The sequence below is a fragment of the Myotis myotis genome, unplaced genomic scaffold (genome assembly GCF_014108235.1).
Source record: "Myotis myotis isolate mMyoMyo1 unplaced genomic scaffold, mMyoMyo1.p scaffold_m19_p_10, whole genome shotgun sequence".
NCBI lineage: Eukaryota > Metazoa > Chordata > Mammalia > Chiroptera > Vespertilionidae > Myotis > Myotis myotis.
Window position 1 is genome coordinate 581,915 of NW_023416314.1, and position 25,466 is coordinate 607,380.

General features: G+C 61.8%; 2 protein-coding genes across 8 annotated transcripts in view; one reads left to right on the plus strand and one right to left on the minus strand.

Moving 5' to 3' along the window:
* Positions 1 to 310: 310 nt before the first annotated feature.
* LOC118664095 lies at positions 311 to 15,273 on the minus strand. The gene is made up of 4 exons (XM_036323970.1): positions 15,173 to 15,273; positions 11,576 to 11,751; positions 1,391 to 2,420; positions 311 to 1,099 (listed from the first exon to the last, which is right to left on the minus strand). The coding sequence occupies exons 1-4, from the start codon at positions 15,271 to 15,273 to the stop codon at positions 1,057 to 1,059; spliced, it is 1,350 nt and encodes a 449-aa protein (XP_036179863.1). The 3' UTR covers positions 311 to 1,056.
* Positions 2,155 to 25,466, plus strand: part of BCL9L (BCL9 like) — a 29,987-nt gene continuing 6,675 nt past the window's right edge. For 2 of the 7 annotated variants that reach the window (XM_036324083.1, XM_036324085.1), the window contains exons 1-6: positions 2,158 to 2,290; positions 19,467 to 19,565; positions 20,910 to 21,301; positions 21,954 to 22,073; positions 24,416 to 24,620; positions 25,296 to 25,380. In XM_036324083.1, coding sequence (XP_036179976.1) covers positions 19,540 to 19,565; positions 20,910 to 21,301; positions 21,954 to 22,073; positions 24,416 to 24,620; positions 25,296 to 25,380 — 828 coding nt within the window. In that variant the 5' untranslated portion in view covers positions 2,158 to 2,290; positions 19,467 to 19,539. Of the gene's footprint in view, positions 2,291 to 3,308; positions 3,542 to 19,466; positions 19,566 to 20,909; positions 21,302 to 21,953; positions 22,074 to 24,098; positions 24,245 to 24,415; positions 24,621 to 25,295; positions 25,381 to 25,466 lie in introns of those variants that run through there. The other 5 variants (XM_036324084.1, XM_036324088.1, XM_036324086.1 and 2 more) reach the window with 5 other exon arrangements.

The window sequence follows — 25,466 nt, forward strand, 5'->3', positions numbered from 1 at the left end:
AAACTGGACTCAGAAGGAGCTGCGGCAGTGTTTCCCCACGTTGCCATGTTAACACTGCTGCTGGTGAAGGAGCGGAGGGGAGAGCAAGAGAACCCTCCGCTCTTTCGGCTCCGCGGGCGGATAGAACAGCCGAATGGGCCGGATCTGGCCCGCCAGCCATAGTTTGCCCACGGCTGCCCTAGGGCCTAGGCCAGTGATGGCGAACCTTTTGAGCTCGGTGTGTCAGCATTTTGAAAAACCCTAACTTAACCCTGGTGCCGTGTCACATATAGAAATTTTTTGATATTTGCAATCATAGTAAAACAAAGACTTATATTTTTGATATTTATTTTATATATTTAAATGCCATTTAACAAAGAAAAATCAACCAAAAAAATGAGTTCGCGTGTCACCTCTGACACGCGTGTCATAGGTTCGCCATCGCTGTCCTAGGCCCTGGGATTCTTTCACACCAGAGCTCAGCCTCTCTGGGATTCAGTTTGCTTTTCCTTTAAGTGGGAATAATACCAGCTCACAGGGTGTGATGAGTCAATCCCCAACCCAGCTGGGTGCTGGCGCAGCAGTTAGTAGGCACTGGGATGCTCTGTGGACTGGCCCAGCTGCTGGCACCACTCACCCATCCAGTGAATTTATGGAAGCCCTACTATGAGCCCAGCACTGAGTGCCTGGGGAATGTAGAGGCGTAGGAGGCATGGTTTGGGCCCCAAGAATCTTTTGGAGCAACCGGGTACATACAGGACAGGCAGCCATCCTCCTTCCTTGTTGGTGTTAATCCGGTGGGTGAGGGCAGTGGGGCCCGGAAAGCGCCCTGGGATACCGAGGCCCACATCTAGTCCTGGGCTTTCCATTTTCCAGCTGTGAAGCCGGAGACTTCCGTTTCCTCCCCAGTCTAATGGGGCCCTAATGGGGCCGTCACGTCTTTCTCACGGTTTGTGGGAAACACTGAAGTAACATGTGAAATAAAAAGTACAACTTCATTTTCATTGCATCTGCTCTCAGGGGAGTGTGTGTGTCACGCTGATGTGTGGAGAGAGTTCTTGGGAGAAGACCAAGGTTTCACTTCCACAAGCATTTTCTCAGCACCCACTCTGCCTGAGAACTGAGAAGAAAACACCCAGTCGATGTCCTCAAGAACGGCCTGGTCTCCAGGAGAGAGGACCAAAGGAGATGCCAGTGCGGCGAAGGTGGGTGGTACAGCCAGCGCCCGGGAGTGCGTGTGGGGTTGAGGGGGTGCAGGCATCCTGCTGCTTCCCATCCGTGTGGGTAGGAGGCGAGGGCAGTGCTGTCCAGCTCTCCCCCGCGTGGGAGGTTGCTGGCGGGGAGGGGAGGGGTAGCAGCCCCCGCCCGCCCCGACCCACCGGCCTCCCCGCCAGCCGGCACGGCGCCTTACCGAGTCAGGCCGCTGGGAGGCCGGGGAGCGGCTGGGCAGGCGGAGATGGGGGAGCTCTTATTTTGACAGGGGCCGCGCGGCTCTGGAATGAAGGCAGAAGGAGGCCGCCAGCGCGCCCGGTGCGGAGCGTATTGGGGCCGGAGCGGAGCCGAGCGCAGCGGGCCAGGCCCCGGCAGCGCAGCGGAGCCCGGGAAGGCGGCGCGCGGCGGAGCCAGAGGCCGGACATGCCCCGGACGCGGGGCCGCTGCACCCCCGCCGCCGCCCGCAGCCAGCCGGCCCGACGCCCGCACGCCCGGGTCCCCCCGCGCCGCGCCGCCCGGGGGCTGCGCCCCGGACCCTCGGCGCGCGGCCAACAATAAGCGCCCAGACAGCCCTCTCCCCGCCCCGCGCCCGCCGCCCCGCCGGCCTCGGGGAAAGTGAAAGGAGGAGGCGAAGCGAGGAAGGAAGGAAGGAAGGAAAGAAAGAAGGAAGGAAGGAAGGAAGGAAGGAAGGAAGGAAGGAAGGAAGGAAGGAAGGAAGGAAGGAAGGAAGGAGAAGGAAGGAAGGAAGGAGGAAGGAAGGAGGAGGAGGAGGAGAAGGAGGAGGAGGAGGAGGAGGAGGAGGCGGCGGCGCGGGAGCTGAGACCCCAGTCCCGAGACCCGGACGGACGGACGGGCGCGCGCTCCCCGCCGCCCACGACCATGCTCCGCGACCGGGAAGCTGGGACCTAGGCGCCCGGCGAACCCGGACACCCTCGCCCCGGCCAGGCCGGTGTTGAGATCAAGGCATCCAGGATCAAAGGACCACCTCCTGCGCCCTCCGCACCTCCGACCTGCGAGCAGGACCCCCTTCCACCCACCGACCCGGACCTGGTCATGGCGTCCAGCTCCGGCCTGGCGTGAGGATCCCGACCCGCGAGAGGTGAGGGGCGGGCTGGGCTGAGGGCGCAGGTCCTGCCGAGCCAGCAGGGGCGCGAGGAGGGAGGTCCAGCTCGACCTGGGGAGGGGGACACAGTCGGAATATCGTTTGCCCTCGGGAACGCACCCCCGAGCTGTTTAATGGGCGGGGGCGCCCCCAGGGCTCGTGGAGGTTACGCTTGGGCCCCCAATCCGGTAGCAGCCCCAGAGCACAGTGGGGAGGGCTCAGGGGCAGCCAGCGGACCCTGCCACCCTAGAGCAGAGAACAAGGCCGGCCTGGGGCCAGCTGGAGCAGCAGCCCTGCCCTGGGGGCTTCTGGGAGTTGTAGTCCCCCTCCTAGGGTTCCCTACCCCTGGGGTCCCAGCACCCCTCCATGCCTGATGGGAGCCTTCCGAAGGAGGTGCATTGGGTTTGGGGATCACTGGGGCCACCCTCTGGCCCCAAGCACTGCCTGGGGCAGCAGGGGCTGTGCCTGGAGGAGTCTCCCCAGCCGAGTTCTTCGCGGTGTGGGTTTGGCTGGGCGGTGGGGGTGGGGCCATCAGAGTTCCTTGGAGGTGTCCCTGCGCTGCAAGGGGAAGCGGCCCCTGCCTTGGCCCAAAGGAGTGTGGGGAAGAGAAGGGAGGCTCGGCTTCTTGCTTGCCTGAGGCGCCTTCTGTCCCGGGGCTGCTGGGATTTGGTCTCAGGAGGGACCGTGTCTCCTCTCCCTTCTCCCCTGGGAGCTGAGAGGAGCGGGCTCCTGACGGTCTGGGATCTGGAGGCTGCCTCTCTGGAACAGTAAAGCCAGGATCAGCTTCTGTCTGTCTGTCCAGCTTCCTTCCTTCCGGGTTTCTCTGACACTTTCCCCTTCCTCTCTTTCTATCTGTCTGTCTGCTGCTGGGGGTGTATGTCTGCGTCGGTGTCTGGTGGGGAGGCCTGTGCTCAGGGAGGGAGTGTTGCTCTGGGAGAGGTGGGCTGGGCAGGTGATGGGGCACACCTGGGAGAGCTGCTCCCCACTGTGTGCTGCAACCCATCCATGTCTCCAGGCAGCTTTCCAAACGCGACCTCGGAGTTCGGTGGGCGTCCCCTGCCCTTCTGCCAGCTCCTCTTGGGAGCAGCCACTCCTGGGCTAGGGCTGCTGGCGGCCTCCTCTCCTCCTCTGGGTCAGGACCGATTCCATGGCCCCAGGCGAAGGACGTGTTCAGGCCCTGTCTTTCTGGTGTCAGCTCTGAGGCGCCTGCTGAGAGAAGCCTCGGGACCGGAGAGGATGGCAGAGCAGGTGAAGGGTTGGGGCTTCTGGTGCCAGGAAGGAAGGTGCCGCCTTCCCCAGGGGTCGGGCCTGAAGGCCAGCCTTCTGACCGCGTTGCTCACCTGTGTTGCTCTTAATGTGGGTGGGGTCGGGCTGATGTTGGGAGGGGGGCTTGTGAGGGCTAGGCTGCCTCTACTCTTGGGTCCAGAGTCGCTCCTGTGCTTGGGGCAGCAGGAGGTGGGTTCTGGAGGTCCATATGGAGACTCCCAATGAGGCTCTAGTGACTGGGGTGGAAAGTCAAAGTGGGGAGAAACCGCAGAGGCCTGGGGAAGGATTGCTGGTCCCCAGAAACTGGGACGGGCACAGCAGTGGGGATGTGGGACCTGGTGAACTTGCGATTGATCTGTGTTGGGCCTCCTTGACTTTGGGGAGTTCCTGCCTCCCAGCTTCCGGGTCCCTGGCTTAAGCAGGAGCTCTGGGCTGGGGACTCAGTTTCCATGAACAGGCAGGGGTAGCATTCTGGGCAGAGGCCTGGTGGGTGGCAGTGTTGACTCAGCAGAGGCTGGAATGCCTGGCACCTGCTTTAGATTAAAGGGGATGCCTGCAAAGAGGGGCTGCCCACTTTGGGGTGGGGGGGAGTGGCTGGGAGGGAGTTCCCTGGAGCCCAGGAGTGGGGGGCAAGGAAAGGACCCGAGTTGCAGGCAATGGCAGCTCTAGCAGGAGCCCCAGACAGGAGCTGAGGGTACCCCCACACTGCCTCTGGTGCCAAATTCCATCCTAGTGCCAGGGGACAGTAGCGGGGCAGCTGTGGGGGCCAGGATGTCTGAGTGAGGGCCTGAAAGGAGGTGGGGGCACTTTGGGGTTCTCATTGCCTTGACGCCATGTTTACTCTTCCTGGGGTGTCTTGGCTGCTCACAGTGAGGTGCTCCTGGAGCCTGGGCACTCAAGGGTGATGGGGAAATAGCATCCCTTCCTTGTCCTGAGAGCTTTGGGCACTGCCTGGGCGCTGACCTAGGGGGAGGAGGCAGAGGGGATGGCAGCGTGGGAAAGTGGGCAGCCACGTGGGGACAGGTTGGGTGCCTGGGGCAGGGAGCCTCTGCCAGCCCTGCTCTCCCAGGGGTGGGGCTGTTCCAGGGACTGGCTCAACCTGTTGAGTGCCTGGCTGCGCTAGTTTGGCATCTGGGCCTCTGCCTGCCGGCCCTGCCAGCTGCCCACCCAGAGCCACACTGCGGGCTGCCCAGGGACCTGGGGAAAGGCTGCCTGGCCGAGGCGCCAGGATGGGCCGTAGAGGCTCCGTCCAGGTCCTGCCCTGTGACTCCCAGAGCTGGAGGGCCCGGGTGGCTAAGTAGCTGGGAGTTGAGGGGCTGGGGAGACCGCGGGGCTGGCGCTTGATCGGGGGCTCTGGAGCCAGAGCCTGGAATCGCCTCTGCTGGGTGCGAGGCTCCGGCTTCCACCCCCACCCCCCGACTGGTCTGCACTCCTCCCCCCCCCAAGCACTGCCCACTCCCTTGGAGGGCGGGGGAAGGGTCTGAGGGCACTCTGTACCCTGGGAGGAGAAGGGTGGCTTCCTGCCCATCTTCCTAACACCCCGCCCCCCACAGAGAGGAGGGGACCCCCACCCCGCCCTGAGTGTGGGAATTCCCTGACACCCCCCCCCCAGGCCCTTGCTGCCCCTGCCCCACCCCTGAGCTTTAGGCCCACCACGGCGAGGTGGGGTGGGGAAGGGGTGCCAGTACCGGTCTGTAGGGGAGAAGGTGGTCAGCACAGCCTGTGAGTGGGGGCGGAGGCACAGGAGGGTTCTCTTCCCTCCCAGTCCTGCGGGGAAGGAAGCCTGCCCCACCTTCTTGTCTAGCGGTGGCTGAGGCAGAGGCTGTGTCTCCTTTCCCTAGGCCTCCCTGCTGGCCCCGGGCACCTGCCTTTCCTGATGCTGTACCTTCCAGTCCCCTTTCCTCAGGGCCTGGGGCTGTCCACCCCCCTCCTCCCAGGGGCTGATTGGCTGATCTGCACTGGCCGACTGCCCTCCCCCTGGCTCTCCACCCCCAGGCCAGGAATGGCCCTGGGTCCAGCATTTCGAAACCAGGATTGTTTTGAAATCTCTGAGTGTCTCTCCACCCCCTCCTCTCTCCCCACACCCCAGAGCCTAGTCTCCTAACCTGACGCCACACTGTGCATCCTGTGTCCTGCCAGGGTGCATGCATGCGCGCACACTAGCACATGGCCACATGTGTACTCCCGTGTGTGTGTACGTGAGTGTGTATGGAGTATGTGTGCTAGCACATGGCCATGTGCATACTCCTGTGTGTCTGTGTGTGTGTGAGTATGAGTGTGAGTGTGAGTATGCTAGCACATGGCCATGTGCATACTCCTGTGTGTATGTGTGTGTGTGACTATGAGTGTGTGTGCTAGCACATGGCCATGTGCATACTCCTGTGTGTGTGTGTGTGAGTGTGTGTGCTAGCACATGGCCATGTGCATACTCCTGTGTGTGTGTGTGTGAGTGTGTGTGCTAGCACATGGCCATGTGCATACTCCTGTGTCTGTGTGTGTGTGTGTGTGCTAGCACATGGCCATGTGCATACTCCTGTGTGTGTGTGTGTGAGTGTGTGTGCTAGCACATGGCCATGTGCATACTCCTGTGTCTGTGTGTGTGTGTGTGTGCTAGCACATGGCCATGTGCATACTCCTGTGTCTGTGTGTGTGTGTGTGTGTGTGCTAGCACATGGCCATGTGCATACTCCTGTGTGTGTGTGTGTGTGTGTGTGTGCTAGCACATGGCCATGTGCATACTCCTGTGTGTGTGTGTGTGTGTGTGTGTGTGAGTGTGTGTGCTAGCACATGGCCGTGTGCATACTCCTGTGTGTGTGTGTGTGTGTGTGTGTGTGTGTGTGCTAGCACATGGCCGTGTGCATACTCCTGTGTGTGTGTGTGTGTGTGTGTGTGTGAGTGTGCTAGCACATGGCCGTGTGCATACTCCTGTGTGTGTGTGTGTGTGTGTGTGTGTGTGTGTGCTAGCACATGGCCGTGTGCATACTCCTGTGTGTGTGTGTGTGTGTGTGTGTGTGTGCTAGCACATGGCCATGTGCATACTCCTGTGTGTGTGTGTGTGTGTGTGTGTGTGTGCTAGCACATGGCCGTGTGCATACTCCTGTGTGTGTGTGTGTGTGTGTGTGTGTGTGCTAGCACATGGCCGTGTGCATACTCCTGTGTGTGTGTCCCAGTGTGGTGCCTCTTGTCAGCCAGCAGCTCTGTGCACTGGCCCTCCCCTCTCGTTCCTGAGCTCTCCTGGGCCTTCTCTGTGAGTGTGAGAGCCGCCGCGGTCTGCAGGAGCCCTCCCTGGGTGTGTGGGTGATGTTTAGGGGTGCCTGGGTGTGTGTGTTTGGGAGTTGTGTCTGTGCGTCTCTCAGCTACACATGTCGGGGAGTATCTCTGAGGAGCGTGCAGTTGTCTCTTTGATGAGTGCGTTGCTGGTGTGCACACAGGGTGCTCCGCGTTTTCCCGCCTTCTCCTCCCTGGGAACATGTCTGGGGTGTATAGTCACGTCTCCCTGGAGCTGCCTGGGACATGGAGTCCCCTGTCCTTCCATAGGGAGCTTGCTGGCGTGGGGCCAGGCCTCCTGGCAGTTCTGTGGTCCTTGGAGAGAAAGTGGTAGAGGGGGGAGGCTTTGGGATGAATTGTTCCCAGGGCTCGCCTCTCTCCCTCTGTCCCTCATGGATACCCAGTGCCATGAGGATCCCAGCATGACCTACCGGTCCCCCCTCTTCTGGTCCGGAGGCTCCATGGTGGGCGTCACCGGGAGGCCCAGTGCTCCGAAGGAACGGGCATTAGCCCTCCACCCTGGGGTCACTTGCTTTTTGAGGACAAGAAACAGCCAGCTGCACCGGACCAGGGAGCTTGGTGGCTAATTTAAGGTCTGAAAGCTGACTTCTCAGCTAGAGGCAAAGAGCAAAACAAGACCAGCCTCCACAGAGGAGTGAGGGGCCTGAAGTCCTCGGGGTGGTGCCGCCCCAGAAATGTGAAGTGTTTGGGGGGCCAACTACCATTGCAGCAGATCCTGGGAAATACTTCAACAACAACAACAACAACACACATACTTTTATTGATTTCAGAGAGGAAGAGAGAGATAGAAACATCAGTGATGTGAATCACTGACCGGCTGCCTCCTGCATGCGCCCTGCTGGGGATGGAGCCTGCAAACCGGGCCTGTGCCCTTGCCCGGAATTGAGCCCAGGGCCCTTTAGTCCGCAGGCCACTGCTCTATGCACTGAGCCACTCCAGCCAGGGTGGGAAGTCCTTTAAAAAAATAAAAAAGACTGGCTTGAGAGAGAGAGTCATCGATTTGTTCCGCTTATGCATCAATTGGTTGATTCTTATCTGTGCCCTGATTGGGGATCAAACCTGAAACCTTGGCACCTCAGGACGGCCCTCTAAACAACTGGGCTACCTGGCTGGGCCTGGGCCGTCCTTCGTGTGCAGTCTCACTCCTCCCCTGCCCGGAGAGTGCTCTGCGGGGGCAGGTTCCCTGGTGCTTGTTGTTGTTGCCAAACCCAGGTAGTGGGGATGGCAGAGTTACCAAAGCCCACACCCCCTGTGCCACCCTGGGGTCTCAGGCTGGAACCCAACCAAGCTTTCCTCTGGCAGCTCCTGTGGCCAATCAGCGACGAAGAAGAGGGCTGGGCAGGGGCTATGTGGGGGACAGGGGCTGTGTGGGGGGCAGGGGCTGTGTGGGGGCAGGGGCTCTATGGGGGGCAGGGGCTGTGTGTGGGGGGGACAGGGACTGTGTGGGGGGGCAGGGGCTGTGTGTGTGGGGGACAGGGACTGTGTGGGGGGGCAGGGGCTGTGTGGGGACAGGGGCTGTGTGGGGGGGCAGGGGCTGTGTGTGTGGGGGACAGGGACTGTGTGGGGGGGACAGGGGCTGTGTGTGTGGGGGACAGGGGCTGTGTGGGGGGGCAGGGGCTGTGTGGGGGACAGGGGCTGTGTGAGGGGCAGGGGCTGTGTGGGGTGACAGGGACTGTGTGTGGGGGGACAGGGGCTGTGTGGGGGGCAGGGGCTGTGTGTGGGGGGACAGGGGCTGTGTGGGGGGCAGGGGCTGTGTGGGGGACAGGGGCTGTGTGGGGTGACAGGGACTGTGTGTGGGGGGACAGGGGCTGTGTGGGGGGCAGGGGCTGTGTGTGGGGGGACAGGGGCTGTGTGTGGGGGGACAGGGGCTGTGTGGGGGGCAGGGGCTGTGTGTGGGGGGACAGGGGCTGTGTGGGGGGCAGGGGCTGTGTGTGGGGGGACAGGGGCTGTGTGGGGGGCAGGGGCTGTGTGTGGGGGGACAGGGGCTGTGTGGGGGGGACAGGGGCTGTGTGGGGGGGACAGGGACTGTGTGTGGGGGGACAGGGGCTGTGTGGGGGGCAGGGGCTGTGTGGGGGTGACAGGGGCTGTGTGGGGGCAGGGGCTGTGTGGGGGCAGGGGCTGTGTGGGGGGCAGGGTCTGTGTGAGGGCAGGGGCTGTGTGGGGGGCAGGGGCTGTGTGGGGGTGACAGGGGCTGTGTGGGGGCAGGGGCGGTGTGGGGGGCAGGGGCTGTGTGGGGGGACAGGGGCTGTGTGGGGGGACAGGGGCTGTGTGGGGGCAGGGGCTGTGTGGGGGGCAGGGGCTGTGTGAGGGCAGGGGCTGTGTGGGGGGCAGGGGCTGTGTGGGGGGGACAGGGGCTGTGTGGGGGGACAGGGGCTGTGTGGGGACAGGGGCTGTGTGGGGGACAGGGACTGTGTGAGGGCAGGGGCTGTGTGGGGGGCAGGGGCTGTGTGGGGGTGACAGGGGCTGTGTGGGGGCAGGGGCTGTGTGGGGGGCAGGGGCTGTGTGGGGTGGCAGGGGCTGTGTGGGGGCAGGGGCTGTGTGGGGGGCAGGGGCTGTGTGGGGGGACAGGGGCTGTGTGGGGGCAGGGGCTGTGTGGGGGGGACAGGGGCTGTGTGGGGGCAGGGGCTGTGTGGGGGCGACAGGGGCTGTGTGGGGGCAGTGGCCTCTGGTCCCAGGGAGACAGGCAGGCAGGCAGAGCGCCGGCTCAGGGACCCAGCATGGGGAGGGCCTTGGCAAGGCATTTTCGGTTTATTTCTCAATCTCTGTCTCTGAGACACGCACACACACGTCACTGCAGACACCTTCAGGAGACGAGCCCAGAACTCCCCCCGGGGCAGGGCAGGGCAGGGCAGGGCAGGGCCGGGCCGGGCCGGGTGTCCCAGATGGGCTGTGTGGCACCAGCCTTGTTCTGGCAGATGCCTGGCCATTGCTCCTGGACCTGGAAGCAGAGCCCAGCACAGGCCAGTCTCCTCCCGACGCCCCATCCTGTGTCTGGGAGCAGCACAGGCTGGAGAGGGTTAAGTCTGGTTGGCAGGGACATCCCCTCCCTCCTGCCAGAGAGAGAGAGAGAGAGAGAGAGAGGTGGTTAGCAGCTTGCTCTAGTTGGCCTCTCTCCCAGAATTCTTTGGAAAAGAACTCCCCTTTGACCCCCAGTACAAACTGAGCCCAGCCACCAGCCTCCCTCCCGCCCGCCTGTGGAAGCTGCAGCCCCGCGTCCTGACGGCTGTGCTGATCCTCTGACCCCAGGCCCTCCTGGCCAGGCCTGGTCCCCAGGATTTTGCATCTTCAGGGGAGAAGGGATGTCGTCAAGGAGACCTCGCAAGGACAGGGGACCCACCTCACTCTTTCCCTTGACACAGGATCACCCTGGGGGTGACTGGAGCCAGACCCTGGGGTCCTCCACCTCCCCACCCCTCCCTTTCTCCTTCCAGGCCCTCCGGCCAGGCGGCAGGAGCTGGCTGCCTGTCCCGCTCTCCTGGCAGAAGGGGCAGAACTCTGAGGGATCGCTAGGCTCTTCCCCAGCTTCTTTCCTGCTCCTGGGACAGGGAGGGGAGCAGTGTGAGGGGAGCTGGTAGTCCTGGCTCCCAGCCAATTCACCAACGTGGGAGGGGGCGGGATGGGAGTGGGTGGGGGTGTCTCAGGAGCTCAGGGACTTCCTGGAGCTGCGGCTGTGTGTGCGTGTGTGCATGTGTGTGCATATGTGTGTGTGTGCGCGTGCGTGCGTGTGCGTGTGTGCGTGTGTGTGTGTGCGCGCATGTTTCTGTGGTGTGTATTGGGATGGGACTGGGGTTATGGGAGGAGGAGAGGCAGAGATCCTGGCCTGAGAGATTTGCTGGCCTGGGGCTTCTCGCTGGGACCTGCTCCATAGGGAGCCCCAGGCCCAGACCACACCCTTGAGCCTGAGCCCAGACACACAGCTGCCCTGAGGGAGGTCCCCTGCTGGTGTGTGCCCCTCACCCGCTCCCCACAGCCCCTTGCTGATCAGCCGGGGCTCCTGCGAGGCTTTTTGTCATGGGACCCTCCTCCGGGTTTCTGACCTCCCCTTCTTCATCCTCCCCCAGAGGAGGCGCTCACAGCCAGCCCCCTGGAGGCTGGTAGGGAGTGGGGGCGAGGCCACGGTGGGATTTAGCCTCTGGTTAACTAACTGGATCCCTCCCCAGGTTGGGGGTGGAAGGTGGGGGTGGGGGTTGGGGTCATCCCAACCACCCCCGGAGGGCAAGGTACAACTTCCTGGTCATCCCAAGCTCTTCTCTTTGTTGCCTGCTTTGGCCTCAGCTGGCAGAGTCAAAGCCAGGGTGGCCACCAGCCACCATAGTGTGGGTTCTGCCTCAGCCCCTGGAGACACACACTCTCTTCTGCTGCCACCCCCTCTTCCCTCCCTCCCTCCCTCCCTCCCTCCCTTGTTAGCAACAACTCCCTGAATTCACAACAAACATGCCTCTGGGCTCCAGGTCTACAGGGAAAGCTGGACCTGGAGGAGGCCCTTGGAGGCCGTCCTCAGGAGGGAGGACTCCCCCGCACTCCCAGCCACTGCCAGAGGACACACCCCACAGGGACCAGCAAGAAGTGGTCCTGTTTGGGGAGCAGTGACAGGTGTGGCTGAGGAGGTTTAGGGGTGGGGCTTGGACTCCACCCCACTTGACCTTTGACCCTCACCTGCAGAGTGGGAGGGGCAGCAGACTCCTTTTCTCAGGGAGGGGGGGCTGTGCTGCTGTCATGGTAACTTGCCTGATTCTGAGAGGCGGGGATCACAGGCATCACGGATGAAGGGTGGGTGGGCTGGGGGCAGCCCAAGGACTTTGCTCTCGGAGCTCCAGGTGGGCTGGGCACCAGTGCTGAGGTGGGCGGAGTGGACCCCCTCTTTGACCTCCTCCCCGGCGAGAGCTGTGGTCTCTAGCTCCAGCCTGGTGCACAGCAGGCATCGGGGAGTGGAAGGAGTGAGCAGACACCACTTGCCTCACAGCACGGAGTGCTGGCTCCAGGTGCGTGTGGATTGTGCACCGGTGAAGAACCCAGTTGCTGGAGTGCATGGGCTGTCCTAACTCTAGCTCTGGGCTGCACCTTAAGCGGGTGGCCTAACTGCTGCCGCCTTCTCTGTGAAGTGGGGAGCAGGAGTGCTTGGGCAGGCGCTGTGCTGAGGGTTAAATGAGAGCCTGTGAAGCCGCAGGACAGCCTGTTAGAGACGTCCTTGGTAGTTTTATCAGCTCTTAGGGGAACTCCGACCCCCAGGGGCGTTTGCAGGGGAGACCTGAGGCAGGTGAGGGCATGGGGGGTGTTGGGAAGACACCAGCTAGATTCTAATGCCCCCCCCTTTTAAAAATATTTTTATTGATTTCAGAGGAAGGGCGAGAGAGAGAAACATCAATGATGAGAGAGAATCATTGATCGGCTGCCTCCTTCACGCCCCACACTGGTGATTGAGCCTACAACCCGGGCCTGTGCCCTTGACCGGAATTGAACCCGAAACCCTTCTATCCACAGAGCCAAACCAGCTAGGGCCAGACCTGTCTTCTTGCTGCCTCAGTTTCCCCCACTATTGGTGCTGGCTGTCATCTTAATTACAGTTTGCCAAGTAGCTAATGGCCTGGAGGGGGCTGGGGCCTTAGGTCAGTTCTTCCCCACTTCTCCCAGCCTCTCAGGCGGAGGCCGCCCCCCCCCCCCCCCCCGGACTGTGAGCAGACAGGTCAGCTTCAGCACCTCCCCAGCCACCCCGGGCCTCGCTGCCCTGCTCTTTCACTGAGCAAGGCATTCTGTCCTTAAACGCCTTAAATGGCTGCTTCCTTTCCTTCTTGGCTAAGGGGTCAGGGACCTTCCTTGGGGAGAAAAAAATGGCAGCATGGAGCTCTGATATGGATGGTACCGCTTAGGCCTGCCTCGGTGCCCAGGTTCCCTGGCTCCCTGAGTGGGCGGGGCAGTGCTCATGCCTGGGACGTGTGTGGAAGCCGGGGTGGGCATGCCTGTCACCTTGTGCACACAGATGGGCAGGGAGGAGGCGTCCTGAAGCCCCGAGGACGGGCGGGGTATCAGCATCTGTGGTGTCTGAATCCTTTCCTAGGCTGCCGGGTGAGTGGGGCAGTCAGTCCTGGGTGCCCTGGGGCAGGGGAGATGCTGAGTGATGCTGGTGGGCAGGGCTCCTAAAGGCCCTGGGATGGGAGTGGGGGTGGAGGGCTGCGCCTGGACCTTCTGGGCGAGGACAGGCTGGGCAGCAGGGACATTGCTCCCACGAGGGGAGCTCACGGACAGGTGGTTTGGGTCTTCTGGGCAGTCACTGGCCACAGCCCTAGAGACAGTTGATCAGCAGGTGGCCAGAGTGCCTGGGACATGCGGGCACCCGGGTCTGAGGCCTGGCTAGGCTGGCAGGTGCTTTCTCTGGCCTGGGACCAGGGTGTGGGCTGGAATCCCTGGCTCCGCTCACCTCCTCCTCTGGGAGCAGAGGGGAGCACTCCCCTGGGCCCCGCTGTGGCTCAGCACTGGCCCGGCCTGCGCGGCGCTGATGGGCCACACTCCTGGGCCCGGCCCCTGCAGCCTGCTCCTCGGGCAGGTTGGGGCTATTTTTGGGATCAGCTGGGGCTCTGGGCTGCTTTCAGATGCACCAGCGTGAACAGGAGAGAGGGGAACAGATGGCTGGTGGGTCCCACTTGGTGGGTCCTGCTGGGAGCAGGTTATTTTTAGGGTTTGTTAACCCACTGGGGGCATGTGGAGCCACCTTGGAGGGAGAGCCCTCTAGCTGAGAAGAGAACAGGCCTTGGACCCCAGATCCCGGAGCCGTGTATCCCAGCTGCTCCTCACTCCCCCTCAGACCTCCACTGTTGTGGTGGTGCTATTGCTAATCCTCACCCAAGGCCATTTTTCCATTGATTTTTAGAGAGCGTGAGAGACAGAGAGAGAGAAATATCAATGTGAGAGACACATTTTGATTGGTTGCTTTCCACACACGTCCCAGCCAGGGCCAGGATCCAACCTGTAGCTGAGGTACTTGCCCTTGACCACAGTCGAACCCTTGACCCTTCAGTCTGAGGGTCGACGCTCTAACCACTGAGCACACTGGCCAGGGCCGACCCCCCCACTGTTTAAAGAGGTCCATGGCAAGAAAGTAGACGCCAGCTCTGACCCAGCCCAAACAGAGAGCCTGCCCGGGTCAGGAGAGAGGGGCCTGGCCCTGGGGTGCTCGCCTCCAGTGGTTTTGAGACAGACCTGAGGCTAAGCGAGTGGTCTGCTGCTCTCAGGGTTCACACTTGAGGTCTGCGTGTTTGTCAGTAAACCCAGGGGTGCCTGGGGAGTGCGCGCCGGTGCCTGGCCTCCGCGAGGGGTCAGAGGGAGGGCCAAGTTCTGTGCTCAGACCACCAGTGTGATGCCCAGGGGCTCCTGGGTAGGTCAAGTACAAATACCCGGCAAGGCCTAACTTCACCAAATGCCCATGGATTTGGGTGCCATTCAGGCAGGAAAAAAGGGGACGTCATGGTCAGAAGTGGTTTGTTGAGGGCTGAGTATGCCATAGGCATTCTTTTTAAAAAAAAAAAAAAAAAATATATATATATATATATATATTTTATTGATTTCAGAGAGGAAGGGAGAGAAAGAGAGAAATAGAAACATCAATGATGAGAGAGAATCATGGATCGGTTGCCTCCTGCACGCTCCTTACTGGGATCGAGCCCACAACCCAGGCCTGTGCCCTGACCGGGAATCGAACCACGACCTCCTGGTTCATAGGTTGACGGTCAACCACTGAGCCACACTGGCCGGCTGCCATAGGCATTCTGTTAGATAGTTTTACTAACAGGATTTCACTCTATGAATTTATCCTCCTTTTGCAGAAGGGGAAACGGGCTCAAAGGGCCGAAGGGGTGGAGAAGGTCCTGCTGCTCAGAAGGGGAGGGCTGTGCCTGGCACCATCCCCCTGACTACACCCAGCTCTCAGTCCCTGCACCGGGCCGCTGCCTGCAGGTCCTGGCCCCTGGGCCCTGGCGCTGGACCCCCCTCAGAAACAGGTTTAGGGAATGCGTGTGAGAAGGGAGGCCTGGGCCCAGGGGACCCTGCCAGTCACTGCTCTCCTAATGCCCTAAGCTCTCCTTGCCCGCGGGTGCCAGGACCGACACCGGCCACCCCATTTGGCCTTCCTGTCGTCCTGGCAGGAGGATCACACATCCTGTCCTGTCCGCCCCGCCCCCACCCGCCTGCCCACATGCCCTGCTTCCTGGAGGGTCAGCGTCTGGATGTGAACAGAGGCAGAGCCCGAGGGCCTCCAGGTGCGGCAGGTGCTGAGCTGGGGCCAGGCAGGCGGGGGTGGGGGTGTGGGGGGTGTGTGTCCCGGCCATGGCTGACCTGGGGGAGCAGAGGCCGAGGCCGCAGCGGTGAGGCGGCCTGTGGTACAGGCGGCTGTGCCAGCAAGTCTGCTGCCGCCGCTCCTCCCACAATGGCCCCATTGTTCCCGCAGCCAGGCAGTTGGGAGGAGGTGCCTAGGCCACCCCTAACCTCCACCCCCCCAACCAGGGGCCAGATTAACCCCTCGGAGGCCAGAGCTCCGTGAGGGCCCACAGGTTGCTCTCTTCTCGGGATACAGGCCTGGGAAGTCACCTCTCCCCTCCTGTGCCCAGCACGGGCTGCTCTAGAGAGTGGGGTGTCCCCCGGGTAGGGAGCAGCACTAGGACCCTCCTCCCCACCTTGGTGCAGGTGCCAGGGGCCAGGAAGTGCCGGTGGGCGGGTGGGCGGCCGCCGGCCCAGCTAGTTGGGCCGGTGGGGCTAATCCCGCCACCACTGCCTGCCCCGCTGGCTCCAGCTCCTTCCTTCCTGTGAAACCAGAGCTGGGTTGGGCCTCGCTCAGGATTTCGGTGGATTTAAAGAGGCAGCACCATGCCTGCCAGCTTGGCTTCCTCCCCTCCCCAGGTAGGGTCTGGGGCAGAGAGGGGACTGGAGGACTGCTGGCTCCTCCCTTGCCCCGGGGTGACCCCTGGCCCTTGCCCTGTTTGGGGACCAGGCTGTGGCCCTCCTCTCTCCCAGGCTCGGGCGGGTGGGGTGGGCGGGGTGGGCTGTGGTTTCCTGTGCAGGCTGTTTGCCTGGCCCACAGTGCCCGCTCTGCCTGGGCTTCCTGCCTGTCTTGGTTCACTGTGCCCCCCTACTGCTCCCCGCGGGGGGAGGGGACAGGCAGGGATTGGGCAGCAAACTTTGGGGCACCTCACTGCCAGGACATGCCCGGCACTGTCTGAAGGAGACCTCAGGCTTGTCCAGGCAATGCCACTGGCCCTGCAGCCTCCGGAAGGTCCAAAGGGCACAGACCCCCCGTAGAAGCCCCCTGTGCAGAGACCCGGCCTGGGAAGGCCCGGGCCAGGAGTTTCCGTGTCTCCGTAGGGTTGGGGTTGCCTGACATGACGCTGGGGCGCAGGTGGGGCTGGGCTGGAAACTCCCAGGCAGAAATGGTTGATTTGCATGGTCTCCTTTGGCAGGAGGGGGCGGGGAAGTGGGGGGCACTGCTAGGAACCTGGATGGGGAAACCCCTCACCCCAGCTCCTGGCCTGGAAGTTCCCACCGAGGGTCTCTGAGCCACACCTTGGTCCCTGAGCAGGTTTCCTGCTGGGCTGTGATCCTTGACCTCCCGTCCAGCCGGGGGACCCAGGAGGAGGAAGTGCCGGGTGCTAGAGGAGAGCTTCTAGGGACCAGGGAGACCTGCTGCCCTGGAGAAAGGGGGCTCAGGGGCTTGTGGTCTTGGGGGCTGCACCCCTTTAGCCAGAGGCCAAGGATCCCACCCCTTTTGCTCCCAGCAGGGCCCTGTCCTTTCAGCTGTCATTCAGGGCCCTAGCCATCCACTTCCTCTCCGAAGGCGTTTGCCCACTGAATGTGGGAGCGTGGACCCCCGAGTTCTCTCACTGGGTGGCTTGGAGCCAGGCAGGGAGCCAAGCAGAGGCTCTCTAGGCGGGGACAGGGGCAAGAGGCAGGTGGCATGGGTGTGTGAATGCCCCTACACCTGTGGCGGTTCTTGCTGAGCCAGGAGCTGGAGGGCTGGGCATCCATGGAGACGCTCCAGTCGGGTTGCCCCAGCTCCAGCCCTGCTTCCTGCCCCCCCCCCCCCCCCCCCGTCCCCGTCCCCAAGTTACACAGGGGGGCAAATGCTCTCACCCTTTGTCGCAGCCGCCTGCCTTTCCCTGAGGAGGGCACAGCTCCCTGTCTGTGAGCATGGCTCACTCCGCCCCCCCCCCCCCCCCACCAGCGGAGCCAGGGCACTGGGCTCCCAGAACCCCACCCCTTGCTTTTCACCATCACAGGGGCTCCCGGCCTGGCCGGGGGAGACTCTTCACTCATGGGGTGGTGGTCAGAGTAAAGGGGGTATGATATATGGTGACAGAAGATGATTTGAGTTGGGTGGTGGGCCATATACCGGTCTTGTCACGTAGAAATCCACACCTGACACCTACATGATCCTCTGAACCAGTGTCACCCCAATCAGTTTAATTTAAAAAACTGAACCCAGAGGAAGGACCCAGCCCTCCTGCCTAACATCCCCAGGCCTTCCCGCACTCTCCTGGGATTGTGTAAGGAGGCGGGCCTCTGGGAGCTGGGCCCACTCCTGGGGATAAAAGTGGGAGGGGGTGCGATGGGAAAGTCCTGACTCATCCCTGCCTGACTCAGCTTGCTCTGTGGCAGGAGAGCTCAGAGCCTTGGCCGCGGGAGACGCTGGAGAAGCCCATGTCCTAACAGCCCCCCCCCCCCCCCCCCCCCCCCCCCCGCAGCTGAGTACAGGTCCAGTATTCACAGCTGTAAACCTAGGAGGGGGGTGGGCCTGGCCCTGGCCCTGCCCCCAAGGGGCCTGGCCCAGTGGCTGGCATGTGGGAAGCCAGCCCGCCTGTTACAGGCTCCACGCGCTGTCCTGGCCCCGCAGAGGGGCACTGCTGTGTTGGGGACACCATGGGCGGGGGTCTTGGCACTTCCACTTCTTGGTCCCTTCCTTTTCCTAGACCTCAGTGTCCTCATGGTGAAATGGATGACTAAACCCGACCCTCGCCCTGGCCAGCTTGGCTCAATGGCGAATGTCACCGTCCGACTGAAGGGTCTCAGGTTCAAGTCTTGGTCAAAAGCACGTACCTCCCCCGTCGGGGAGGCAACCAGTCACTGCCTCTCTCACAGGACGTTTCTCTCTCTCTCTTCCCTTCCACTCTCTCTCAGTGGAAAAATCTGAGGATTAAAAACAAATAAACAAACTACCTCCCAGTAGGTGGTAAGCAGTGAGGCTAAAGGATAAAGGAGGTGGTGGAGCCTGAGACCCACCTCTGCTCCAACCCGAGCTGGTGCCGGGAAGGGCCCTGGACTTTGAAACCTTCTCCTGAGGCCCCTCCCTTCCCAGAGACAGATCTGAGCCCGAAGACTCATGTGCCCGGGGTTTAGTTAGGACCGTTAGACTCTCACGGGGGCCCAGGGGGGTCCTGGTCCCTGGTCCCAGCCTAGCCTAGCCTCCAGCCGCCGGGTGGGGAGCAGCGCCGGGTGGGGAGCAGCGGGACTGGGCACCAGTGCCTGGTGGGTCTGGTCTGTCACCTGGTCTAGGCTGCAGGCCCAGGACCCTCCCTACTCCCTCCCCAGCATCGGCGGGGGGGGGGGGGGGGGGGGACGGAGCGAGGCTTCTGCTGGTGTGTTTGTTGGGATGTATCCATGGCCCTGTGTGTGTTTCTCTGTGACTACCGCTGCTAGGGCTCCTCTGGGGCGGGCCTCAGTCTTTCCATCTGTGCAATGAGCCGGCAGGGCGCGCGCTCTGCCCTGCGGCAGCCCTAGGGCCGGGGCGGCTGGGTGGCTCCCTGGGTGCGCCCGGCGCCCTCCAGCACCCCCGCGAGGGGAGGCGTGGGCGCTCCTCCGCTTCCCGGGCTCCGTGCGTGTCTTTGTCTCCCGTCCACGTGGGAGCTGGGAGTGAGTCAGAGTTCGGCCGCCGTTGCTCCCGCAGCCCCTGCCCCGCGGCGCCCGCGCTCAGCCGGGGCCCTGCGGCCGTGCAGCCCGGGCCGAGGGCGCCGCCGTCCCGGCGATCGGCTCCCGCGCCGTCGCCGTCGCTCGCTGGCTGGCTCTGCGGCCTCCTCTGCCCCGCGCGGGGGTGGGGTGGGCGCGGGGAGGGCTGCATTCTTGCGGTTGGGGAGGAATCCGAGCCGCGTCGCCGGTCTCCAGCCGCGCCAGCTGCAGCCGGGCCCCAGCCTCGCTGCCCGCCCGGGCCTGCCGGGATGGGCTCGGGCCCGGCCCCGGGCTGAGCGCGGCAGAGCCCGCATCCCCGCTGCCCACGTCGGGGGCGCCTGGGAGGGAAGCTGCGCTGGGGAGTGGGTGGGTCGCGAGGGGCACCCTGCCCGGGGTGCGGGGTGTGCTGGGAGAGAGAGGGCCCCAGGGTGCCAGGCTGCCCCCCGTGGGCACCATCGCACCCCCTCTCTCCAGTGCTTTCCGCCTGGCCGGGCCGTGCTAGAGAGGCCAGCTCCCTGCGGGTCAGTGCGGGCGGGAGGCTAGGACTAGCCTCTAGGACAGACCCCGCCTAGCAGTCGCTCCTCTCCATCACCCTGTCCAGGTCCCTAGTCTAGGGCTGCTGGGTCCTCCCTCTGCCCCTCCCCTCCTCACCCCCTCCCCAAGTCACAAGTTTTCTCTTTGGGGCTTGTTGCTGCAGTCCCTGCTCCAGTACCGAGTACCTGCTGGGCCCTGGGCACGCAGGGGCCGTAGCCCCACTGTGTGTGGGAGCCATGAGGATCCTGGCTAACAAGACAAGGTGTGTGGGTGTCATGGAGGGTGGGACGTGTGTGTGTGGAGTGTGGGGAAGGGAGGGGCCCAGGAGCCATGGGGCTGAGCTGTGCTGGCTTGGGGATCCGGCTCCCTGGCACCCAGCTCAAGGGGGGTCCGAATGGGAAGGCCTGCCCTGAGCCAGGAGCCCAGCCTGAGCGCCTGGACCCAGGGGGCAGGGGATGGCACCCAGCTCAAGGGGGGTCCGAATGGGAAGGCCTGCCCTGAGCCAGGAGCCCAGCCTGAGCGCCTGGACCCAGGGGGCAGGGGATGGCACCCAGCTCAAGGGGGACCCAAATGGGAAGGCCTGCCCTGAGCCAGGAGCCCAGCCTGAGCACCTGGACCCGGGGGGCAGGGGGATGGCACCCAGCTAGGCCTGCTGTGTAGTCCCTTCAGCCTTTTCTGCTGAGAAACAGTTTGAGTGGAACCCCTACCTCCCACCCCACTGTGGGTCCCCTGGTGCCCTCTGGCCCCAGTCTTGCTGGGAGGGGGTGGCCAGCCTTCCTCCCTTCCCCAGGAGGAGCCTGCAGACAGGCCAGGCGGCTGCAGGACAGCGGAGCTGAAATAAATCTGAGCTGGTGTGGAATGAGGGGGATAAATATCCTCTCCCAGTGATGTGATCTTTCCAGCGGCTATTAATAGGTCTCCGGGGATGGGGAGGTGGTGGGGGGAGCCAGCTGGATCTTAAAGGGCCCACAGCCTTGGAATCCTTGGCTGTGAGCTGCACTCCAGTCTGCTCCACACACCACTCCCCTTCCCCTTTCTTCCTGCTCCCGCCTGCCCGCCAGGCCTCTGGAGGCTTCCCCTCCTGCTCTGGGGAGCTGTCTGGACCAGTGGGTACCAACCACTCGGTGGTGCTTTCCCCCACTTCCCCGGGGACCAGGGCTGGGCATGAGTGGTGACCCTCAGGTCCTGTGCCCCTCCCTGTTGGACTGGGACACGTGGAAGTTGAGGTTTGGGACTTTGGAAGGAATCCAGACAGCAGACCCTAGAAAAGAGGATGCTAAATGTTGGTCAGGTGCTAGCGTGTGAGGGTGGTGGTGCCTGGAGGCTTGCAGCCTGAGGGGTGTTGGGCTGTGGGTGGATCTGCCAGGAAAGGCTCTGGTCTTCATTTGAATTGTGGGGACTGAGGGTGGAGGGTGCCCCATCTTCACTCTCCAAGGTGAATGGCATCAGCCCTTGTCTGAGGAGCAGGGGAAGGAGGTTGGAATAAGCTGGGCATCTTAAGATGCCACTCAGCCCTCCCTCCCCTCCCAGTAGGTGAGGCAGGAGGGGCAGGCGTGCTAAGCCCCTGTCACGATTAACCTTTCCTGTCTCTCTTGCCTTCTCCCAGGTTGCCCCACCCCAGGAGGAGAGAAGCTCCAGGGAGCCCACCACTGTCCCCCCGTGGCCACTGCCCCCCTGCCCCATCCAAACCAATGCACCCAGAAAATAAGCTGACCAATCATGGCAAGACAGGGAATGGTGGGGCCCAATCCCAGCATCAGAATGTGAACCAAGGACCCACCTGCAACCTGGGCTCGAAGGGTGTGGGGGCGGGGAACCATGGGGCCAAGGCCAACCAGATTTCACCCAGCAACTCCAGTCTGAAGAACACCCAGGCCCAGGCCGGGGTGCCCCCTTTCAGCTCGCTCAAGGGCAAAGTGAAGAGGGAGCGGAGTGTGTCTGTGGACTCTGGAGAGCAGCGTGAGGCTGGGACGCCCTCCCTGGACTCAGAGGCCAAAGGTACCCCCTTTTCTGACCCCCAGGAGTCCAGCATGTTCGACAGCCCATGGCCCACACTTGTGCGGAGCCCATCTTTCTGTCCCCTTCCCAGTCCTCATCCCCTGCTTCTCTCCAGCATGTATGTGGGGACACCTTTCTCTTATCCCCGTTACACCCACCCACCGGTGGTTTTCTCAGGATTGGGAGTGGCCAGGGGGGAGATTTGTCATCCTTAGGTGCCACCCGTGCTGGGGCCACCCAGTGGTGGGGTTCCCAGTCAGTCTCTTCCTCTCCGGCTGTCCCACCAGAACCTCCAGGGGAGGAGGAAGGTGCTCCGTGAGGAGGAGCAGGCCCACACCCCCCAGGAGCCTCCTGGCTCTGGGCTGGTGGGAGCTGCTGCAGCCACTAGCCTGGAAGAGTAGCAGAGGCCTCCCCCTCCCCCGCCCCAGCCTTAATTAGAACCAGTTGTGCTTGGTGCTGGTTGGGGGAGGGGAGGCAGGCCGTGGGGCTGTAGAGAGAAATCAGGAACAAATGGTGGTGTGGTGGGGGCCAAGGGCTGGCGAAATGCCCACCACAGCCTGGGCATCGCCCGGGGGTATCTGGGAGAATGGGCCTGGAGGTGGAGGACAGGCCGAGGCGCTCGCTCTGACCGCCTGCCCCTCCTGCCCAGCAGAGGTGGCGCCCCGCAGCAAGCGGCGCTGTGTGCTGGAGCGGAAGCAGCCGTACAGCGGAGACGAATGGTGCTCAGGACCAGACAGCGAGGAGGACGACAAGCCCATCGGGGCCACCCACAGTGAGTGCCCATCACGCCAGGGTGCTGTGGCCCACGCTGCCCTTGGGGGATGGCTGCCCTAAGGGAGCCTTCCTCCCCTCCCCTCGGGCTTCAGAGTGCTGAGCCTGGGCAGACAGGGAGCCAGGGTCAGGAGCCAGGCTCCTTCCTTCTGATCCCACCTCCATACTGTTGCTCCCTGCACTGTGACAGCTCTGCCCCGGCCTCCCAGGTGCTCAGTGCCCCCCTTTCCCTAAGGACCAAGGCAGGGTGGGGTGAACCTCAGGTGGCCCCTCCTGGCTCTTCCACTTATACCTCCAAGAATTGCTGGCCTGTGCTGCCACCTGCTGGTCAGTGGAGGGAGGACAGCGAGAGTCCAGCATCACTTGGAGTGGGACAGTTGGCTCTGATGTCCGTGCCGTTCCCGGGTGTGAGCTAACACTGGCTGTGTCTCTGGCGCACCTCCCTGACCTTTAACTGACTCCTGGCAAGTGCCCAGAGTACGTCACCAGGACAAAGTGTGGGTGGGTGCCCACTCCTCTTATTCTCGGTTCATGAGCCCCTGGCTGAATCCTTCCCTGATAGATGAGGGTGGTCACTGCCTCTAAGGACAGATATCCCTCCTCTATCTTATTCACTTTTAAAAAAGTAATTTTTAAAAATTGATTTCAGAGAGGAAGGGAAAGGGAGAGAGAGATAGAAACATCAGTGATGAGAGAGAATCATTGATTGGCTGCTTCCGGCAACCTGGGCGTGTGCCCTGACTGGTAATCGAACCATGACCTCCTGGTTCATAGGTCAACACTCAACCACTGAGCCACGCTGGTTGGGCTGTCACATTGACTTTTATGATGCTAGCCTGCACCATTGTAAAAATGCGGGGAGACACTGGGAAATACAGAGAAGATGTTGCTAACACCTCATACTCAGTTCCAAGGCAACCATTAGTACTATTTTAGTTGTATTGCCTGCCGATTCTCAAAGAGTTCTTTTTGTTTTAAATGTTTTTTTTACATTTATTTTTAAAATCTATTTTATTGATTTTTTTACAGAGAAGAAGGGAGAGAGAGGGATAGAGAGAAACATCGATGAGAGAAAAACATTGATCAGCTTGCCTCCTGCACACCCCCTACATGCCCTTGACCGGACACGACCTGGGACCTTCAGTCCTCAGGCCAATGCTCTATCCACTGAGCCAAACCAGCCAGGGCTAAATACGTCTTTATTGATTTTTTTTTAGAGAGAGAGAGGAAGGGAAGAGGGATAGAGATATAAAAACATCGATGAGAGAAACATCATCAATTGGCTGTCTTCTGCACGCTCCTCTCTGGCATGTGCCCTGACTGGGAATCGAACTGTGATCTCTTGGTTTCTGGGTCAATGCTCAGCCACTGAGCCATGCCAGCCAGACTCTCAAAGAGTTCTTAATGGTGGGGCAGTATAGTGCAGAGTGAATAGCACAGACTCTTCATTCAGACCACCTTGGTTTATAGACCAGGTTTTCACTAATTATTTGTATAAATTGGGGAAAGGGCCTCGGTTTATTCACCTATAAAAATATTTACCTCATAGGGTTGATATGTGGTGAGTTGGTACATATAACACACTTAGAACGATGTTAGCTTTTCAGAGAGGAAGGGAGAGGGAGAGAGAGATAGAAACATCAGTAGCGAGAGAGAATCACTGATCGGCTGCCTCCTGCACATCCCCTACTTGGGATTGAGCCCACAACCTGGGCATGTGCCCAGACTGGGAATGAACCAGTGACCTCTTGGTGCATGGTTCAATTCCGACACTCCACTGCTGAGCTATACTAACTAGGCCCCAGTGGTTTTTTAGCTAGTGACTTGCTTTTGAACTTGTTACAAAAAATAGATTTCTTTGACTACCCCTTATGCAGGACAGGAGAATTGAGGCTGAGAGAGACTAAGTGTCTTGTTCATAAGGTTACACAGCCAGCTAGTTAGCGGTAGGGCTAGTTAGTGGTGAAAAATCACTCATTGTCTGAATCCTCAGTTGGTGCACCCTTTTTGCCTTCTCCCCTCGCAGAGACCAGGGCATGAGGATGGAGCAGGGCTAAGAGCAGGTTTCGCAGACTCTGTGGGCGTCGCATTCGGGGTGGCAAACCTTTCCCTTTCTTCTCATCCACATGGTCCCCACGATTGCCATCCTGGTCAAAGACTGGTCTAGGGCAAGTACGTGTGGAAAGCAAGCTGGGAAACCACCAGAATGTGGCAGCAAAGGGCCCCGTGGGCACCACCTTCCACAGTGCACCTTTCCCTTGGCGCCTCTGGGCGATGGGGGTGCCAGCTAGTTCTCCTTTCTAAATCTGGACTGCTGACCCTCTTTCCTTCCCTTCCCTGCAGATTGTAATGTAGGAGACCCTGCCATGGCGGCCCCACAGCTGGGTCCCGGCCAGACCCCCCAGCTTCCCCTCAGTGAGGGCAGTGCCCCAGGCCCCCCGCATGGGCCCCCAGCAGCCCTGCGGCCAGATGCCTCCGGGGGCAGTGGTGTCCCCGGAAAGCCTCCCTCACAATTCGTGTATGTCTTCACCACCCACCTGGCCAACACGTAAGTGCCTCACAGACTGCACTGGCTCTCTTTACCTAGCAACCTGGAGCCTGGGGTCTCGTGGGAGTGTCTGTGGGGCCAGGGTTGGTTAGGGTTGGGTTGGTTGGATTGGCTTGAGTTGGTTGGGTTGGATGGTTAGGTCGGGTTGGGTTGGTTGGGTTGGTTGGGTTGATTGGGTTGGGTTGGGTTGGTTGTGTAGGGTTGGTTGGGTCGAGTTGGTTGGGTTGAGTCCGGTTGGGTTGGTTGGGTTGGGTCGGGTTGATTGGGTTTGGTTGGGTTGGTTGGGTTGATTGGGTTGGGTTGGGTTGGGTTGGTTGTGTAGGGTTGGTTGGGTCGGGTTGGGTTGGTTGGGTTGGGTTAGGTTGGGTTGGGTCGGGTTGGGTTGGTTGGGTCGGGTCGGGTTGGGTTGGTTGGGTTGGGTTAGGTTGGGTTGGGTCAGGTTGGGTTGGTTGGGTCGGGTCGGGTTGGGTCGGTTGGGTCGGGTCGGGTTGGGTTGGTTGGGTTGGGTTAGGTTGGGTTGGTTGGGTTGGGTTAAGTTGGGTTGGGTCAGGTTGGTTGGGGTGGGTTGGGTCGGGTTGGTTGGGTCGGGTTGGGTTGGGCCCAGTTGGGTTGGGGTGGTGAAGGTGAGGGGCCCTCCTGCCTCCTCTCTGAGCTGTTGTGTCGAACCCCGTGCAGGGCTGCGGAGGCTGTGCTGCAGGGCCGGGCCGACTCCATCCTGGCCTACCACCAGCAGAACGTGCCCCGGGCCAAGCTTGACCAGGTGGGTGTAGTGCTGGCTGGCCTGGGGCCTCCACTAGCAGCCACCTGGGCCGGTGCGCCCTGCCCTGTCTCACACTCTGCCTCTGT

Coding starts and splice junctions, on each gene's coding strand:
- LOC118664095 (XM_036323970.1), bottom strand. CDS start 15,273: ATGGGGCCATTGTGGGAGGAGCGGCGGCAGCAGACTTGCTGGCACAGC. Junction 11,752..15,172: donor CTCGGCCTCTGCTCCCCCAG/GTCAGCCATGGC, acceptor GCTGTGCACCAG/GCTGGAGCTAGAGACCACAG. Junction 1,100..1,390: donor CCTCCCAGCGGCCTGACTCG/GTAAGGCGCCGT, acceptor TTTTCTTCTCAG/TTCTCAGGCAGAGTGGGTGC.